General features: G+C 37.7%; 1 protein-coding gene across 15 annotated transcripts in view; it reads right to left on the bottom strand.

Annotated features, from left to right (window-relative positions):
• Window positions 1–17,643, bottom strand: part of slc38a4 (solute carrier family 38 member 4) — a 38,234-nt gene extending 20,591 nt beyond the window's left edge. The window contains exons 1-5 of one of the 15 annotated variants that reach the window (XM_040143528.1): window positions 6,135–6,232; window positions 5,876–5,937; window positions 2,806–5,202; window positions 1,779–1,875; window positions 655–770 (exon numbers count right to left, since the gene is read on the bottom strand). In XM_040143528.1, the coding sequence (XP_039999462.1) occupies window positions 655–770; window positions 1,779–1,875; window positions 2,806–2,930 (338 nt within the window). In that variant the 5' untranslated portion in view covers window positions 2,931–5,202; window positions 5,876–5,937; window positions 6,135–6,232. Of the gene's footprint in view, window positions 1–654; window positions 771–1,778; window positions 1,876–2,805; window positions 6,233–17,597 lie in introns of those variants that run through there. The other 14 variants (XM_040143548.1, XM_040143587.1, XM_040143559.1 and 11 more) reach the window with 14 other exon arrangements.
• Between the last annotated feature and the right edge of the window lie 2,470 nt (window positions 17,644–20,113).

Here is a 20,113-nt window from a genome sequence, read left to right as displayed (position 1 = left end):
TGTGTATGGGGTCAACTTTGGTAATTTTAATCCAGGCAATGGGCAGTGAAAAGGAGTAGGGCAAAGACAGGAGAGAAATTTGTCGTCCATATAACTTTGATGTGTTTGGCTTAGTCCTGGCAAGTGGGCAATGTTTTTTTTTCCTTTGCAATAAAGAACATCAAATTAGCTGCGACATACTGCAGCTGCTCAGATATGTTTGTCATTTAGTTTTTTGGTTGTTGGGGGGCTTGTCTTTCAATGGATGCTGTGTGCTTTCAATATGTCTTTAACAAGGTTCTAGCGTGACCATTGTAGTGTAACGTCAATGCTACGTCGATGCATCCATCTGCTTCATTCCTCAGATGGCATACTGGGCTGGGAGAAGAGGAACTAAATGCACAGGGTATAGGAGTTAAAATATTTCTGCTCTATTTTCCAGGTGGTAATGTGATTATCAAAACCCTTGAGAATAAAGCAAACCTAGCTATGATTATATTTGAATTGCAATCTGTGCAAAACGGAAAGTTTTAAAGAAGTATACAGTTATATCAGCCTTTTCACTTCAATGTAATAAAAGAATTTGTTTTGCTACTTCCTGTCTGACGTGTCATTCCATTTCTTGTACAAACAAGCATGCTGTGGATTTCTTTGTTCTGCCGCCGTACTACCTACGTAAAGAGAACGATGCCAGTGTTTGCCATGGCGAAGGATAGGCCTAGAATGCCGCTGCCCATAATGGCGTTGCTCAAGTTGAAGACAGACATCCCGAAGGAGGTGTGGCCGGGATGCTGCTCCGACATAAAAGAAAAGGGGAAGAGAATTCTGTATGAGGAAGACAGGTGATGAATGCTGAAAAGCATTTAAAGTTGTTGATGACATATTTAAAATTGGAATCGTTACAACACAAAAGAGAGCAAACATTTGGCAGTGTGCAGCAAACCACACAAGAGACTTAAATGCAATAAGCACCCACAAGTTCTATTTGTGGAAAAAAACACCCTCATGTTCTCCTGTTAGATACTAATTGTTTAGTGCGTTTCCAGTAGTTATTATGGTTTATTGAGTGGACACATTCTCCCTCAACTTATACATCAGCTCATAACTTCCAATAGTTCCCAGAATGCCAGAATTCCCCGGACAGAGTATGAAGCTGACTTTAGATCCTGACACCAAAATCTGCCAGACTCAAAATACTTTCAGACAGAGTTGTTGCTGGTTGAATTACGTGGACATGTCATCACATTGTTCAGATGTGCCCATTTTTCCAAGTGAAAAAGAAGCATACATTAAATTCCTAAATGGAATAGAATATAAAAAGAAATATGACCAATATGATCATTTATTATGATCGAAACAGGACTTTTTTTAACACACAGAAAAAGGTGATCTGTTTTTTTTGCCTGTGGTCATTAGCAGTGACAGGACTTCTGTCAGCAGTGCAAAAGCAGTAGTAATTGTGTATAAATGGTACATTGTACTCAATGGTATGGAACATAGATACATTGTAGGATTATTCTTGCAAAGTCTGAATACCATAAATGTTTGCATAGTTAACCCCTTTGCCCGACAACTTGCTCCATGTTAAACAAACTTTTAGCATTTCTTTGGTTATTAACTACCTGCTTTCAAATTAAAACAATGGGAAATTGCCTCAATGCAGCAATTAAATACCACTGCTTTCAGGTGTTTTTTGTATTTATTTTGGTAATTTACTTTTAGGATCTGCAGATTAGTGTATTATAAACAATTTACTCACAGACACTGACTACATTAGCGTGACTTGTGAATTCTCTTACATATTCTTCATGGTATTCCTCATATTTCTTCTTCTTCATCATCCCATTTGACAGGAATTTCTGGCTTTCTCCGTCATCATTATCATCCATAAATTGACTGCAAGGACCAAGAAAAAAGACATTAACATTAGCATATACAAACACAGAAGGTAGTTCACCTTTTATACAGTATGTATATCAACTTAGTATGTTTGATTTTGTACACAAAATGTAAATGTCTTAGCAGTCCTCTCAGAAGGTTATATGACGCAGTTTTGATCGGTTGACATCTGTCTGTGTTGGTGTGCAAGGCCTTTAATTTACTTAAAACATGTGAAAATTAAATCTTGCCACGTCAAACCAATCAACACCTCCTGTCATTCACACTGTTATATCATTCTGGGCAGCCACCTCAAAGTTATGCCAGCTCTAATAACTAAATTAATTACTCAGTTGCTGCCCTGAAGTCAAACCAGCCCTCTAACCGGATAAGTAACAGAAATAATTAATTCATTTAAATGAACATTTCACAGCTCCAAATAACTATTAACGACAAAGTAACAAAAATTGAATACATGCTGTTCTTGTGGTCTGCAACATACCAAATGACCATTCACACCTTACAAAAACTTAATTTATATGAACACCAAAAACCAGGTTATTAGCAGAAGTCAGCTTAAGGTTAAGGTTAACAATTCGGAGAATGTGTGTACATGCAATACAGTAATCTGGTTACAGTAAAACCCAGGTCAGTAATCAGATTTGTTGTATAGACTTACTGATAATCAAGTGTCTATCGCAGAATTCTAGCTGGATTAATTGGCTTTCTCTTCTTCCTCTTCTTGTACCATACACTAAAATTGTGCTTGTTGTTTACCCAGTAAGAATAGATGTTGCAGCCAAAATGTTTAGAGGGCATAAATTAACAGAAATATGCCTAGAGTGTTAAGCAACAGCACTACCAGAGCTGCCGTGTCAAATGAAGTCATCTTTCAGTGCCAACTCATTTGGAGAAGGAAATAAAAATCTTGACATTATGGTTGCTGACCTGCTGATGGTGGCCTTCTCAGAATCAATGGGGTCTATGTAGCGGTCGTCCAGGCTGTCAGTGCTGTCGTCATCAGCCTCTGTGGAGACTTTCCTTAGCTCCATACGATCCACGACTCCTGGCATAGTGGTGCTCAGCAAGATGAGAGGCAGAGAAATTTTCAAGATTTCAGGGTTAGAAGTTCACAAGGCGGTGATATATTTCTTCCTCAACCTCTGCTCAACCTTGTTACCTATAAGAAAAAAAAGAAAAAAACAAACAGAGGAAAGTGTCAGTGACTAAAACGGTTTGAAAATTCAGATTTCAGATTATCACTAACAGTGGCTTCTGGCCCAGGTCTTAACTAGAAAATGTCCTTTGTAGAGCGTAGACCTCTGCAAAGGCCACTGTCAAACAACATACACCAGACTTCAAAGGAAAAAACTCAAATTCATAGTAAATGATCTGGATTTTCCACAAAATTTAATGAGTTCTTCCCTTGGACATGCCCCATCCCTCTGCAAAGTTCAGTGCAGTTGAGTACTTTCTGCGTAATCCTTCTGACAAATTAACAAACAAATGAACAAAGAAACCAACAGACACGGGTAATTATATAACCTCCTTGGCGGCCGTAAAAATTCAGTAACACTCAAGTTTGCCACAGGGATGCAAGTTTGCAACTGATTACAGGCCTGCCAACGCATGTATTGTCTGGCCTTACTGTCCTCAACTAAGCCTTTAAGCCTTGATGATGAAGAACATTTTGGAGTGAGATGGGCCCCTCTACCCTGCAAACTAGTCCATCTCATTTCCTGGAACTCGGCACCACATACATCTTCACCAACACTTGGAGGGCTAAAGTCTTGTTAGCTTTATTGCTATTTCCATTTTACACCAGCTTAATTTGTGGTATTAACTATATACCTATATATGTATGTATACAAAATGCAAAATTATATCTCACTTGGGTCTTCTATATTTAGGAGGATATTACAAGCCAATGTTGACGTAAATAGAGTTTGCCAGCTGGAGTTAAGTCAACAAACCTTGAAACCTGGTCAAAGATGCAATGGGTTCATGAGGCCACTTGAAAGCCACCATCAACAAGCCCGCTTCTTCGTGTATGAGCCAGTTCTCTAACTCTCACCTACGTCCATTGAAAAAAAAAATTTAAGTAGCATGCCAATGTTGCAGCTGGTAAAAGTGTAACTAATTTATATCTAGCTGGATAGTTTAATCTTTAACAATGCATCATTTTGTAAACTGATCATTGCTTCCATATGTAAAATCTTGTTCTGCATAGTAAGTACTTGGTATAGCTGTCAAATAGTGAGGCTGAGTAAAAAGAACATTTCCTTTAGAAATGTTGAGAAGTAAAAATAAAAGGTAGCCTAGAGTGGAGATAAATAAAGTATAATAACCTATGAGTACTGTATTTGGGTAAACGTACTTGAGATCAGTTGAGATTATTTTAAAAATCAGCTGGTACAAAATACCTTTGGACCACTGTTAAGCAACAGCCTCTAATGAGGGAAGTTGTTGGGCAGCAGGATCTTTGCATCACAATGTATGAAGTGTGTTTACAGTCTACAGGCTATTACACATCCACAGAAAGCTTTCCATTTTGCATAAAAGACATCTGCTGCAAATAATGTCAGAGGTGTTAAAACTCTCCACCATGACCCCACTCGGCTGATATAGTTTGACCCACAAGAATAAACTTTCTTTTAAATCATATTATTGTCATTGATAGGCTGCTTTTCACTCTCTGATCTTGCTCTTTGGAAGTAGGCCACTTTAAAACACGATATCTTGGAGCCAACAGAGATTAAGCGGCTACATTACCGTTAACAACCACATCACACACACCAGTACATCTAGTCTCTCAGTGTCGCTCTCTGCTGTGTGGCGAGAGAGAAAAGGAAAACTTTTTTTCACTTCTCATTGCCAAGTGGATTAACCTGTCTAACTGGGTTAACTTTATATTGCAGAATTTAATGCCACTGTTGTTACAACCATAACATTACAGAAGCACTCGCTCAGCATTGTGCCATGCAGCACACAGGGGCCAAATCTGATGTTTCACACTTGCATAGCTGGACAGACTGCAGTTTAAACCTATAATTAACATAATGTATGTAAAAATACATCTTGAGTAACCACTTGTTTCTGGAACTAGAATACTGCTTAGTCAATTTGTATACTGGATAAAACCTTCATACAAAAACATTAAATGCTAATGAAACTAGAAACAAAAGTGACAAATGACACTGCAGAGACGAGAGAGAGGATGCTTGTACCATATGCAGACCACTGTCAGAAGTTCTCAGGGATGCATACCTGAGCATTCGGATCACAGTGTGTCCTCACGGTGTCTTGGGATGTCTTCACACTTGTCTTATTGTGTTTATTTTAATGCTAAGTGTGAGCAGGCCCGCAACATTAGCAAACACAAACAGCTAAACTTTCATAGCTTTTGCATGATTACACAAACTCTTTAAACTTAATTTTTTTTCAGTTGTCTCACAATAAACTTTTTTTAGATGATAGATGATAGGTAGTAAAAATGTATCTTATTTATCAAGAGGTCAAATGCCCTGTCACTGATTTTAAAGCAGAGCCTAGCATGCAAATACAAGAATGGTGAGATTAGAAAACAGGAAAATGCAAGCAAAACCTATCAGTAATCACACTTCCTGCTGTTACAAGTTTTACCAAATAATCTAAAATACAAACTACTGAATTTTGCTCCAAGTCAACAAGTTTAAGGCCAAGAGTTCACATACATTCAGTTTGAATTTGGGAGATCAAGGGCTTTGCATACATCTTTTTAGCTTAATTTGATTTACACATAATCCTAGACTTCCTGTGATGTACAATCAAACATTCATTGTTAAACGAGTGCATCGAAACAGAAAAGCTAAAAAGACCAAAACAAAAAAATCAATTTACTTCTGACTTTCAAACTTTTGCATATAGTTTCAAAATAATAAAACATTTTGAAACATGTTTTAAGAAGAAATATAAGATCCTGTATCCGACATATCATTTTACAACCGCAAATCTCCACCCTGAAAAAACTCCAACTTACCTCATACATCCTCCACTCAAACACACTTTTGCATCAGCCACCACCTGGCTGGCTGAAAATTCCTTCCAGCAGAAATCAAGAAAAGGGTGAAATCAAGAAAAGGCATTCGCTCCAAAATGCTACAGTTTGCAGAAGAAATTCCTTGACAAATACTGTAACATTTCGCTGTTTTTGTAAATCTGTCTGTGAAGATTGGTAGCCTTATTTTTAGGCATAGTATACACTAACACTTTCAGGCAAGGCAAGCATACTCACTTACTGAAAAGTTCTTTAAAGAGGTTCTGAGAGTGTTCCTTTTTTTCTTTTTGAAGAAATGTGTTTTACGAAGTAAGATAGATGACAGACAAGTGAATGGGTGAGGAGCTGCAGCTCTTTTGTAACTCAGGTGAAAATGCAGGCTTTTAAAAGGGAGGAGGGAGGGCCTCTGTCGACCAATGAGGACAGACACAGTTCACTCAGGCCCCTCCTTTGAGCATGATTGTAACCCCCCATTACACACATGCTCATACACACGTCTGCCTAAACAGAAATGAGCAAGAAGGCCAAAACAGGGACAGTAGCAGAGATACAGTTTGGGGCGCCCACACGAAAATAAAAAGACACAGTATGAATAGCACCTTTATTACAAAATCGGAATGTGTTAGTGAAAGAGTACAAAGAAAAATATAGATAGATAGATAGATAGATAGATAGATAGATAGATAGATAAATAGAGAGGTAGTCAGATAGTTAGACAGACAGATAGATAGATATATCGATAGATAACATAGCCACAATCACCACCATTAGACTGAAGATACAAGAGTGCAACAGCGCTGTTAAATACCCACGGTCGCTTCAAGATGTGATCACATGACATGCCACATGACCATGACCATCCAGTTTTATACTGGTGCAAAAGTATACACACCAAACACATGTGGACTGATGAGACGCCGGGGTTGGAGAGCTACTGGCTCACCGTGGGTGGACAGGGGAACTGATCACACACATCTCACATGCTTAAAGAAACTGATTCTATCGTCACTATACAACCTCTTCTGAACCCACAAAGACACATATACAATTGTTTTCACATGGAGATGCACACACACAAATACAGCCCAGCTGCACTGTGGATAGTTGTCAACGGTTTTGGGGTAGGCTGTGCCACCAACTGACCAATAAGAGAATCAGAGGACAGCGTTGTTGGGATGTCACTGTGCCCAAGGTTATGTTTGTGTCAGGGATAAGGTGTTGATCTCTGTCCACTTTGTAATTCTGTCCAAATGCAGGAACTTACACACACAGACACACACATGGCATGTGAGGAACAAACTGCAGCACTAACTCTATTGATTAGAACCTTGGCATCTGCAAAACACTACTTAATCATAAGTAAAGACAAAACTGCTTGATTTGAAGTGATAAACCGAATTTATTATTCACATGGTTTGGAGAAGGGTCCAATCCGCGTTAAGACTTTTCTCAAGTCACAGAGGTGAAATCCTTCAACTGGGGTTAATTCATGAAAATCAGTTTGGATTGAATTAAAAGCATCCAAATTTTGAAAAACTGTGAGTGTGCTTTGAAGGGTCAGCAGAAGAGAGAGGTACAAAACAAAAGATGCAACAGTAACATTTTCATAAGGATTCTCATGTTCAGTCATGACAAACGATTGTATCTAGCTTCTTGATGTTGACAAAAAAAGAATATTTTTGACTGCATACCTCAGTATCAAGGTTATGTTTTCACCAATGTCTGTTTGTCATTTTGTTCGTGTGTTTGTTTGTCAGCGGGATTACGCAAAAAGCACTGAACTGATTTGCCCCATATTTGGTGGAGGGATGGGGCATGGACCAGGGAAGAACGCATTCAATTTTGGGGCATATCTGGATTGTTTACTATAAACTTGATTTTTTTCTCAGAATTTAGGTGTAGTTTGATATTGACCTTGGCAGAGGTATTATTTTATTTTATCCAAAATAAAGAAGTAGTCTGTTAAAGTTGCTGGTTTTCAAATAATTTACAGCCCATCCCCCCAAAATGAGAAATGCAACTTTTCTTTAGATTTAGTCATACAGACATCAGTATGTTAGGGAAAAAAAAGAAAAGGGACGGCACAGGATACTTTGTAAAATGATCACTACAGAGAACTACACAGCCAAGCGAACAGCAGTAAAAACCAAATTTCCAATAACAGTGAACTTCGCACTATGATCCACTGTGCAGTTGCAGGGACATTCCTTAAATGGCACCTTGAAATGTGTGTGGGGGCTTCACACACATACTCAGCCAATCACCTATGACTAGAAAGCTGTCCCTGAACCAATCCTGCAACATACTAAACAGGGACAGGGTTAGCTTGGGGGTTGGGGGTCACAAACCTCAGGAGCCAGCTATAGAAGTGACTGAGCTCAACAAAATCTCACAGACACATATGTGAAAACAAAAGGACTCCTCCCATGAATGTCAGTGTGCTTGTTGTAAGGAGTACTACCCAGCCTGTGAAAACTGTTGTATAATGTCTTCTGTCCTTATGCAATTGACCTTTCAAAATTATGACAAAATAACCCTGATGATGTATCAGAGTCATCTTTTGTGTTTGGGTTTGACCCTTCAAAATATTAACAGAAAGTCTGTGATACAAAATAGGAATGTAGAGTTTGAAAAATTTACCAAGCAGAGAAGGTCTAAAGAAAGATGCTACCGAATTGCGTTACAGGAATTGCAGATTAGGCTTCAATTTGGAGCTTCAAATCAGGATATCTCAAACTCATCTGCTTTGATTTTTACCAGTCTTTATTTTAAACTGTCTGTCAGTACAATACAAAATCCTTGATTACCCATTTAAATTCAAATTATCAGCTCTATTTTGGTAAAGCATCTCTCCGCAGAGAATATTAATCCAAATTGTGGCTGGGCAATAATTAAAACAAACCTTTAAGTGTAAAGAAACAGCAAAATTATATCTGAAACAAAATCAAATACACTGATGGTCAATGGAAACATTGGTTCGGTTAGCATGTGACTTTTGCTTAATGGTCAATGTTGCACATTTATATTAAGGATCAGTCAGTCAGTATTTTATTGGCAAACAGTAGATGTGTCATTTTAGAAGAAGAGTGATTTTACCAATACTAAAATCTTTAGGGGAAGATTTTGACTTTATTTTTTACGCAACTGTGTCTGAGGTATCATCCAGGTAAAACCTGGACTGGAAACTTCACTTATTTACTGATAGATGTTTGGAAAACACAAATTTCTAAGGTCTCCTACTCTTTCAGTTTTCTTCTGACTCTTTCCAGTAAATGTTGATCGTTTCTGCCCCTGCTGTCTGCTTTGTACCCAGCTTTCTCTGCCATGTGCATGAACCCATCCTTCTTGTAAGAAGTATTTTGGTAAAACTTTGTCATCTTACTAACAGTGTCCACCTACTGCAGGAACTTGCCAAGAAATTTTGACCGTTTTGTGAAGTTCCCTTGATGCTTAGTTCAATTTTCCTAGGCATGTTTTTATGTGGTGAGGAAGTGTCTACTTTTTTAGCTTCATTTTGACACAGAGGTTGGTAAATTGATTGCTCAAATAAGAGATGTGGTAACACTATTTGCTTATTTCATTCTAATTCAGTGTACAGCTGCTGATCTTTGAAGTAGCGTGTTCACTGCAGAGTTTGACCTTAGTATGCATTTGATTTAACTTGAGAGCATAAAACCTCATAAAAATCCCAGTTGAAAATGTTCGAAACAATGGAACACTGTAGAAAATTGTTCTCCTCTTTGGCAGATTAACATTTAACTAGGCTTTCTGACATGCATGTCTGAATGTGATAATTTCTGTGGCAGGAGAATAACACACAGTATTGATATCAGCTGGTAAACAAGAGGCCTTCCAGATGTTTCTATCATTGGTCAAGGGGTTATTAACCTCCCTTTTGACCAAAATAAAAACTAACAAGACAGTATGCACTATAACTTGTACCTTTAATTGTCTGAATGGATGAAACACTCGCAGACTTGCATCCAAACTCACATTAACATGTATCTTTGTTGAGCAGCCGATAGTCCAAACAGCTATGTCTGTGATCAGAGTGAGCTAGAATTTGAAGGCCTCTAAATTCAGCCTAAACCTCTCAATGCCATATGACTGACTGCGAATACCACAGAAAATCTGCTGGGGAATCATTGGCCATATGACATCCAATATCTTACAAAATATAAAATAATAACAATTTTCTCTCATATGAACTACAAAAGGTACAATGTGGTGAAAGCTGAGAACATGTATTTCTTTCAAATAACATTACAAACAAATCTAATGAACTCTTTTGAAATGCTTTGGCATCTTTAAGAATTTCAGAAGTCCAAGGCAACATTTCTGTACTCCGCATCTAAAATGTATCAGCTCTATATATGTGTTTGCAAGTAGGCGACTGCTATATGATGTAACGTACATCATGTGACACAGTCATTATTATTTATAGAAATGTGTCCAACTTTTGTTTTTCCTCCATTAAAGAGAAGCCTCAGGATATTTACATCTTCAAAAACATTTCCAAGTTTGTTTTAAAAACACCACAAATCTGATTTATATGATTTTTTTGTAACAGTTTATTACATTTTTAAACTTCATTACAGTAGGAATGACACTGAAGAACAAAAGAAAAAAAAACTTATTTACAACTAATGTCCATGAACTACTGTTTTGGAAGTTAGGGGAAAATTATCTTGGCATGCTTGCTTCATGCTGACTCAGTTACACACATCTCGGGAGCTGCAAATTGCAACAACAGTCCTCCACTGGAAGCCAGGCAACTCAAATGAAGCATTTTGGAAGTATAAATGTAGTTGTTATAGGGAAATGGAAGTTTGCCAGCCTGCTTCTCTGATTGCCGAACTCAGTTGTTCAAGTTATCAACAACTATTATTACAAAATGACCACAAATAAAATGCTGAATTTGATGACAGCAGGCTGTTTCTAGTTTTCTCAACATTTATTTGATTGGTAAAATCTGTCCAGAGAGGGAAATGGATTTTCAACATAATAGAATCAGTTATTTTAACTTATGAACTTTATTTCTGAAGGTCAAGTTAAGGCAAATTTCTACCCTCCACACTCATGTGGCTATGAGGGTCTGCATTATCTAAATTTCGTCATCTGCCAATGTCCACGAGGGTCCACACAGACTGCAAAAACATTATGTGCCAACAAATGTGTGAACACGTCAGTGTATACAGACAGCCAGAATCGCATGTGGTCCATTTTGGATTGTATCTTGCCCCTCTGGAATCTTCCCATCACTGTGAAGTTGCAAGGGAACCATCACAGACTCCAGGAAACAAACAAGATATATCACGTTCATAAGTGAGTTTCAGAGATGCTGGTAGCTGGATTTCTTTTTTTTCTTTTCTTTTTTTAACTTTTGGACAGAGCTATACAAGCTATTTCTTCCAGATTCTAGTCTTTGTGCTATGCTAACTGTCTAAGTCAAGAAATCAAGAGGTCATTTTGTACTTAAGTTGAAGTTGAAAAACAAAAACACATTTTGTAGACTTTAATTTAAAACCTCTAGGGTTTTGTTCTATACAAGATTTAAACTGAGAAATGTATTTTTAAAAAATCAGGTAAAATGGAGACTTTTTGATATTAGTACCATGGTAAATAAAAACCAATGCCTTACCATTCTGGTGTCTAGTACTAGCTAATATTCAGCTACATTTGCATTCAAATCCAGAGGGGGTCGTAGTTTCTTCAGATACATCTGGTGCTGAACTGCTGAGGTAACCGGCAACCGGAAATGACACAAGCGTATTGTGTCATTTCCGGTTGCCGGTGTTTGTGTGACTGGTAGCGAGTTTTGCAGCTTTGCCTCTACCCAGTTAATTTCTTTCTTCATTACAGTGGCTAATTACACGCTGTACATTTAAACTTACATTAATTATGCTTAAGCGCCCTTAGAGATTTTCTCACTACTTCACAGTTGTTTACACGCTATTGAGATCAGCCAGTTACTTTAGTTTAGCAGTTAGCAATGGCTTCTCTCTCTGCTTCTCCCTCTCCTGCTCTCTCTTGCTCGGCTTCTCTCTCTTGCTGGCCAGGACGGCTTGGTGACTGCCCATAACAAGAAGCGTAGCCCTAAGCAGAAACCTATGGTTCACCACAGACCAGTTCATGTGACAAACAGATAATCCCCATTCAGCGACATACCCACAGAGAAACCAACTCTGGTTATTGGCAGCTCTATTTTGAGAAAAATGTGAAGGTAGCGACACCAGCGACCATAGTCAAATATATTCCTGGGGCCTGAGTGGGCAATGTAGAATCCTATTTGAAACTGCTGGCTAAGGATAAATGTAAATATAATAAGATTGTTATTTGCATTGGCGGTAACGACTTTGAAATTCCCTGATAATTGATTGATCTAAAACAAATCACACTCCAGTCAGAGCCAAAGAAAAACAACATATTGACAAAAACTCTGACTTCAGTGTTGTCATGTGACATTAAAGGGCAGTTGGCCTTCAGTAAACATCATATTGGCCTTTTGTGCATAATCCTGGTGTGTTCTAACCTTGTTTGTGAACCATCTTTGCGGACGCTCGCTCTGTTCATCTTATCAGTTAGTATCGATCCGCCAGCTCATGTGTGCAAATGATGACGACAGCATCTTACTTTGCAACGATGTGCAATTCTTCGCAAGCTCAAGGTTTTGACCTTGACTTTAGCAGGAGGAGGAGGAGGACACTAATACTATTAGTATTCATATACTATTCTAATAGCCTTAAGAAGATTTTTTCTGTTACTTCAGAAGCAATTTTAGATAACTTTAGATTCTGTTTTTACTAAACTGGAGCTAAAAGAGTAAGAAAGTTCATGCAGGCTCAAATCAGAGCAGGTGGTTCTATCGTCTTCATTTCCGCCGCAGGTCCTGAAAGGTTGCGTAGATGGATGATGGTGTGGGCTCCTCCCCGGGTTTGCATACATATACAGCACATTAAATATTTATCATTATTTTCTACAGCATCATCAAATATAATATCCATAATATCCCACCTGGGTCATGGGAAAGCCTACACCATCGTCCATCTTGAAAGTCTACAACACCTTTCAGGACCTGCGCTGGCACACACAGTGTGGGAACTTTGAGCGCTGAGTTTAACACGCAGTTTTCTGCTTTGTATCTGTACACTAATTTGTAAACATCACTTTACAAGATCAAAATCTTGACCCTAATTTGAGCCTATAAATTCATACTGTGCTATTTTCCCCCATGTGTCCAGTACAAAAACACCCTGTGGTGTAATTTGACAGCATTAAGCCTTTGCTTTTTTCCAAATATCTGAACTTTTCAAAGTCCCCTGTACAAAGATGTCCTTGGCTTCCACACATTTGGGACAGATTGCTTATTCAGCAGGACACCACATTTACAGAATAATCTGCAAATTTTCTTGTTTCCCTGGTTTGCGCAATGTTGAACTCTAGACACCTTGAACAGACCATGACAAACACTCTGTACACGACATTGTACATTTTCAAATTGATTGGTGAGGTACAAATAGGCTAATACACAGAACTAATATGACTGCTTATTTAAAGATATCAGATTACTGTCATTAAGACCTATCCCCACCCAACTGTGACATTTTCATATAATTCAGTCAAAGCATACATTTTTGAATTAAGTGCCTGCCTTAAAAAAAAAGAGATGTTATTAACAAATTCTTAAGTCAGAAAATTCAAACTTCAAACTGGCAGGTCAAATTAAGTGCAGCAGAAGCTGAAAGATTTTAACATCATGTAAGCATGAATTCACAATTTAAGTCAATTTAATTATGCAAAATGCGCCATACAAGGGACTTTTTCATTCTCTACTGTGTGTCCACTTGCAGGGTCTTCACTGGGTATAAAACTCATTTTCTGTTGCATCAGTGACCATGAACCTGCTGTACTCTGATTATTCAGAGGCCCAGTTGGGCACTGGTTTATTTTGACATGCCACCATGCTGGAAGAGTTACAACTAAAGACTGTAATGCAAACCCCCCCCCCCCCCCCATCTCTCGCTAGGGTTGGATATAATTTAGATTTTATTGCCTGCAATTCTAATAATCAGAACTGATTCATATATATTCTCAGTTTGGATTCCATCAATAGAGGAAAGAACTATGCTGAATGCAAAGAAGAGCTACATTTTCAGCTGATTTTGTCGTATCTCTTACAAGGTATTTTGTGTATTTCTTTTTGCTTGTTTGTTTTTCTGGTAAAATGTAAACATTGCATGAAAAATGTAATGGGTCTATGAGTGGGGAGATCAAAAACACTGCTTAAAGTATCACTGTGTAACTTTTTCTGAACACTTGGCGACACGTTACAGGATAACTGTGAATCCTAAAACAGAGTGTAACAGTAGCAGACGCAGAAAAGATTTACAAAATCAGTGAGCAGACTCAATAATGACAGTTACAGTTGCAATATCTATCTAAAGTTAGCTAACATTAGCCACTATAAGCTGCTGGTCATACCAGCCCAAGCAAAGATGTAGCAATATGTTTTATTGCTTGAGACATTGATGCTTTGTATGAGGAAGGGTGTATAATTTATGCTTACAAAAATGACATAGTCTCACTGTAATGTAATGTGTGATGCTTTGGGAAACACATGGATGTGCTTGGCTTTGTCCAAAGTTTAAAAAAAAACCCTACCAGCACATCCAAAGCTCACTATTTAATACATTATATCTAATTTGTTTTATCCATACAAAAACTGAAGTGTAAAAACAACAGGATGAAGTTTTACAGCTGTTTCCCCCTTTCTCAAGTCTTTATACTAAGCTAAGCTAGCTAGCTGTAGATGTATATTTATTGTACAGACATGAGAGTACTGACCCTTTGATGTAACTCTTGGCAAGAAAGCAATTGAACGAATTTCACAAATTTCAAACTGCTTTAAAACATACTGCAGGAAACGCTTTGTCATGTTAGGCAGACTAAGTCCATTGAGTGATTAAAATGAAACGCAAGGTTCTTTGTCTATATTACTGGCAATTTCAGGGGAATTTAAAAAAGGATATAGGATTCCCTTTAAATACTGAGCAGCTCCACCGGAAGAAATGTGCGAGCTTTAAGGACTCTAAGTGCTACATGCTCCAGAAGCTGTGTCAGCAAACATCACTCCATGTTCATAGGATCTTCAGCAAGACACTGAAATTCTGTAGCTGACCTCTGACTACCATGTGATGGCTCAGTAAGAAAGGGACTTTCCCAATGAGGATCTATAAATTTTTACTTGAAAAAAACTACAAAACTATCATAAATACATATGGTTGTTTCTCTGACAACATTTCAAGTGTCCTCATTGCACATTCCGAGTTTTTGAATTATGCAATCCTGCAGGTAAAAATAGGCAGCTTCTTACACTGTATGGTGTGCCAACATCTCTAATTTCAATTGGATGTGTTGACAGTGTTTTGGAAAACTGCCAAATGCTTCTGCGCTTTGTGGCACTGCCTCACTGTGATATTCCCTCCTTGGAAACTGACTTGGCATCTGGCTAACAGCTCATTTGCGCTCTGAGTTACATCAGCCAATCAGCGCTTCAACCTCAAGTCGCCCAGGTCTGACCTACATGTGTCATTCAGGTCTCCTAACAGCAAACCAAGGACCGAGGGTCCACATCCAAGCTTAACCCTGCTGACAGGTGTTCAGACCTGTGCTTGTACATCACCTGCAGTCCTTCAAAGGTACTGCGGAGTCAATGTGATGGGTGTTTTTTACAAACTGTTTCACACATGCAACATTAAAGAGGCCTGCCATTGATTTTAGACACGGAGGAAAGGATACTCGTCATTAGGAGTACTACTAAGACTGTGAAAACAGTTGTATAATATCTTTTGTGTCTGTGGATGGACCTTTTTGAAGTTTGAAAAAATAACCCTGATGATGTCATAGTGATGTGTGTACTATGTAAAATGGGTAGTTGAAGCCAAGCAATGTCAATATAACTCTCCCCGCATTTGTGATCTCTCTTGTTTTCTTTTTTCATTCCAATTTAAGCACAGTTCTATAAAGAAAACTCTTCTGCATGAGTGCGTGCATGCAGCCCTTATCAAAGCACCATAAGTGTGTACCTCAAAGCTTTAACATCACCACAATCATCATAAACACACCCACTTGGGTATTATTACAACTGTAGATACTTAAAATACCATCTAACAAAGAGGTAGGTGGAAGCTTCATTAAGGGAAGACATTATTAGATCAGTTCTTTCTGTTATGTAAGTAAGGTGCATAGAGAACTGACCGTGTTTGAAAGTGTACATGCACAATCACTATGTGGCAGCTAGGTATTTTTAGCATTCAGAAGGGCAATGATAGAAACTGAACTCACTATTTAAATACACCTCTGCTAAGGTATTCTCCTGGCTGAATCTAGTCTTTGTTTTCAGTTAAGAGCAGTCACTCTGCTGTATGTTACTAGGTACTGATTAGGGTGTGTAGGGTGTGTGTAACTAAAACTATCTTAAGAAAAGGATTAAGATAAAGTGTTACAGCAAAGAAAGTGACAACTATTGAGCACATATCTGACAGGCATCCAAGAAAAGGCACATTATGGAAATTCCCCCTCAAGACCTGAAAGATACAATTGTTAAATCAATCAGATTTCCCTTCTAAGAGTGATTACTATGCTCTTACTAAGTCCAAGGGAAGACGGCCTAAATTTAACAAAAGTAACTGAGATAAGAAAAGGGAATACATATGAGATGAAAGGACGAAAAACTTGTTTCTGTGGTGATCCTTTGCAGTTTTCAGAAAGGAGAATCACTCAGGAGAAACTGAGCCCATGGGCTTCACTCAAGTTTCCTGAGATCAAATCAAGTTTAATTTAACTCAACAATTTTTTTTTACAATACTTCCCACCAGAGCATGACAACAGTTTGAGCCTGTCATTGCAGTCATAACATATTTATTAGTCCTCAGTAAGCCCTGCAGGCCTCAGCATGCTATTGTCTGCGGTTACATAAACCCATGATTAATATTTTACCTTTATTCATATGTTTCCACTATTCTTCTCTTCAAAATTAACGATTCTAAATTATTTCTATAATTTAAAAGCTGCATACACACTAGGAGGTGACACTATGAAGGCTCAAAGATGCAAACTGGAAACATTAACAGTCGCCTTTGTGTTTTCTTTAAGTAAACGCGGAAAAAGGCAGCACAGCAAATTTCCAAAACACAACAGCTCTATGCAAAATGGAGTTTCAGTCCATATGATCAACTGGTGACTTCAATGGAAGCATTTATTCTAGAGCGAAATTCAGACTCTAAATGGCCACCGTGCACTAGACTGAAGCCTAATCCTCTTGTAGAAATAAAAACGTTCGCGCTTCTTAGTGACTTCAGACAACACCCTGCAGGAAGCCCTCCACGGACAGCTACTGTTGCTCTTTAACTTCAGTTCATGGATAGTTTATACATTTATCTACATAAATGGCAAACGCTAAATGAAACAATCCTGTAAAATCCGTTTAACTCACACACAAATAAACCCTCTTATTCTTATTCCTCTAATTAATCTATAGAACCTCACAGCCGCTTAAACCCGTCAAATATATAATCAGAATTAAACTGCCCGCTTCCAGGCCATCAAATGTGGTGGTCAAAATTAACCAGCAAATCACATGCAGAGGTGAAAAAAAATAAATAAATAAAAGTAAAGACTGGATATGTTAATGCTGGGGTCTTACTTTAAGTTTCAGCGTGGCGGACAGCTGTAGCAGGCGGAGGAAGAGGCGGACTAGTGGAAACAACAGTTGGAGACCCTTCCCATTTAACAAGCAAGGAGACTGAGTGGAATTTTCCATCTGCCATGTGATGATGGCAATTCTTGAAGCGTCGCGTTACACCGCCAAGCACTGCTGGGGGCTACTTATGCTCCCAATTACCCCCTTTTCCAGGTACTCACTGGAAAAGATACTTACTCAAACTGCCATGAGCTGGAGAATAGCGTACTCCCTTCAACTGACTATTCGAGTGGATTTATTCAGTGTATTTGTTCCCATTTCTTCATCTCAAATATATAATCTTGAGATATCAGAATCAGCATGCATATTTATACAGTCAAAAATGTGGTTGCGCAGTGTTTAAGAATAAAAGAAAGGTTTATTAAATGATTGTGTCCGTTTACTGATTGATCCTTTGTTTACATTCCGGCTGGCCACGTTGAGGAGCGAAAAAAGGAGCGTTCCACACTCCCAGTTCATTGCAATTATATTGTGAAGGGAAAGTAGGTTTAAAAAAAATGAGCATTTTGAGAGTTGGAATTTGCCTCGTACACTTTATTATTTGGGTATTATGCCTGTCTCATGAACAGCAGTGGACAATAATTAGGTACTCAAGTACTGGACTTCATCCCAATTTTATTATTTCTAGTTGATGATACTTTATACATAAACTCCACTACATTTCAGAGGGAAATATTCAACTCCAATGAATGTATTTACCTGCTATAGATGCCAGTTACTTTTCAGATTAAGATAATATCCTGTGATGAGTTTAAAAAATGTTTAATTTTTAAGGATTCAACTTCTCAGCACTGTATAATGTAGTTGAAATGATCTAATTAACTAATCAATCATTATTTTTTAGTAATAAAACGGATAATTTTCTAATTGCAGTGTCTCCGAAGTGAAGATTTGCTGCCTTTCACCTTCTAATATCATTGTAAACTAACTGTTTGTCGGACAGTCGTCACCCTGCTCACTGTATTTTGACACACCAAACAATTAATCGATTAAATAAGAGCCTAAAAAACAAATCAATAATGAAAATAATAATTATCTAAAGTAAAAAATAATATGCCAATATAGTAAATTATTTGGGAATATAATGCTGATAGGGGAATTTCTACAGTGTGGTACGACCATTTTTACTTAAGTAAAATATATGAATACTTGATGATGATAGCTCCAGAAAGTGGCAATTATCACCACTATAACTAATAATCTGCCAGATATCCTAATTGTGTCTCTACTTTGCTCCTTTGTGCCCATTTTCCTGCATTGCACTTCTCAGAGTTTACCTGATGTGGGTGGTTCTTTCTTTGATTTTCTGTGGCACTCCTTTCTTTGTCTGTTCAGTCACTGGATATTTCTCCAAGACCTAGTTCTTTTTTTGTCTACTCCAGACAAACCATATATGCAAAAAATTAAAAAAACCAAAGCAAAAAACAAACCAACAAAACAACAAACCAACAAAAAACAAAAAACAAAACAACCCCCCCAAAAGAATATATATATATATTTTTTTCACTGTCCTGGTGGAATCTTTCTATGAAAGAACTAACAGGCTCAATTTGCAAAACAGGACTTTACGTAGTTAGTTTGTCTTCATTTTGTCTCATGCAAAATAATGTAATAATAATGTAATAATAATGTATATCAAACATTAAAAACAATATGTATTGTATGATATACAGTATGTCTTCCAGTAACACACAAACTGTACAAAACACAAAGAAAACATCAGTTTTATATCTATATACTTTTAAATAATATATATTTATGTTTAAAACTTGAAACAAGTTGTACAACAAATAGAGCAAAGAAAAGAAATGCTATAAGCCTAACGTTTATCCTCATAAAGGAATGTTTCTGCATCTCACAAGCATTCTCAAAGTAACTGTCAAACTTAAATGTTTTATATGTCAACATAGTCTTCATACAGCTACATGTTTAAAAAAATTGTTTCTGTTTTTATCCAACAATAAAAAAAAAACAAAATAAAATCAGTTTCCATATTATTAAAATGGCACATTGAAGAAATAATCTTTTCTTCTTCCAAACTGGAATACTATCCAGTTTAGTATGTGACATATGAAAACGTAATACATTTTTTACTTTGGATCTAATGTTCCGTGCTTCTTCCTCCTACTGCATTCAGGGTGTAAGGAGGAAGCAGATGTTAGCTCGATAACATTCTCCAGAAGTTTTCTCCTTTCTCAGTGCCAACAGGTATTTGACTGAGATGGACAGTATTTCCCTTAGGATACACACCTGAATGATTGACAGTTCCTTCCCCTTTCTACCTACACTTTTCTGGATGAAAACACAGCTCACTGAGCTCTCAATATACTCAAACAGCCTAATCTCCATCTATTCATCCATTATCGTCTGGAGACCTCCCAGCATGCACTGGATTAGAGGTAAGGTATACCCTGGACAGGTCACCAATCTTTCAGACATACTGTATAGACATACAGTAA

Source organism: Xiphias gladius, chromosome 2 (genome assembly GCF_016859285.1).
Source record: "Xiphias gladius isolate SHS-SW01 ecotype Sanya breed wild chromosome 2, ASM1685928v1, whole genome shotgun sequence".
In the NCBI taxonomy this organism is placed as follows: Eukaryota; Metazoa; Chordata; class Actinopteri; order Istiophoriformes; family Xiphiidae; genus Xiphias; species Xiphias gladius.
The sequence above is the reverse complement of the archived record's forward strand: the minus strand, read 5'-3'. Positions and strand labels throughout refer to the sequence as shown.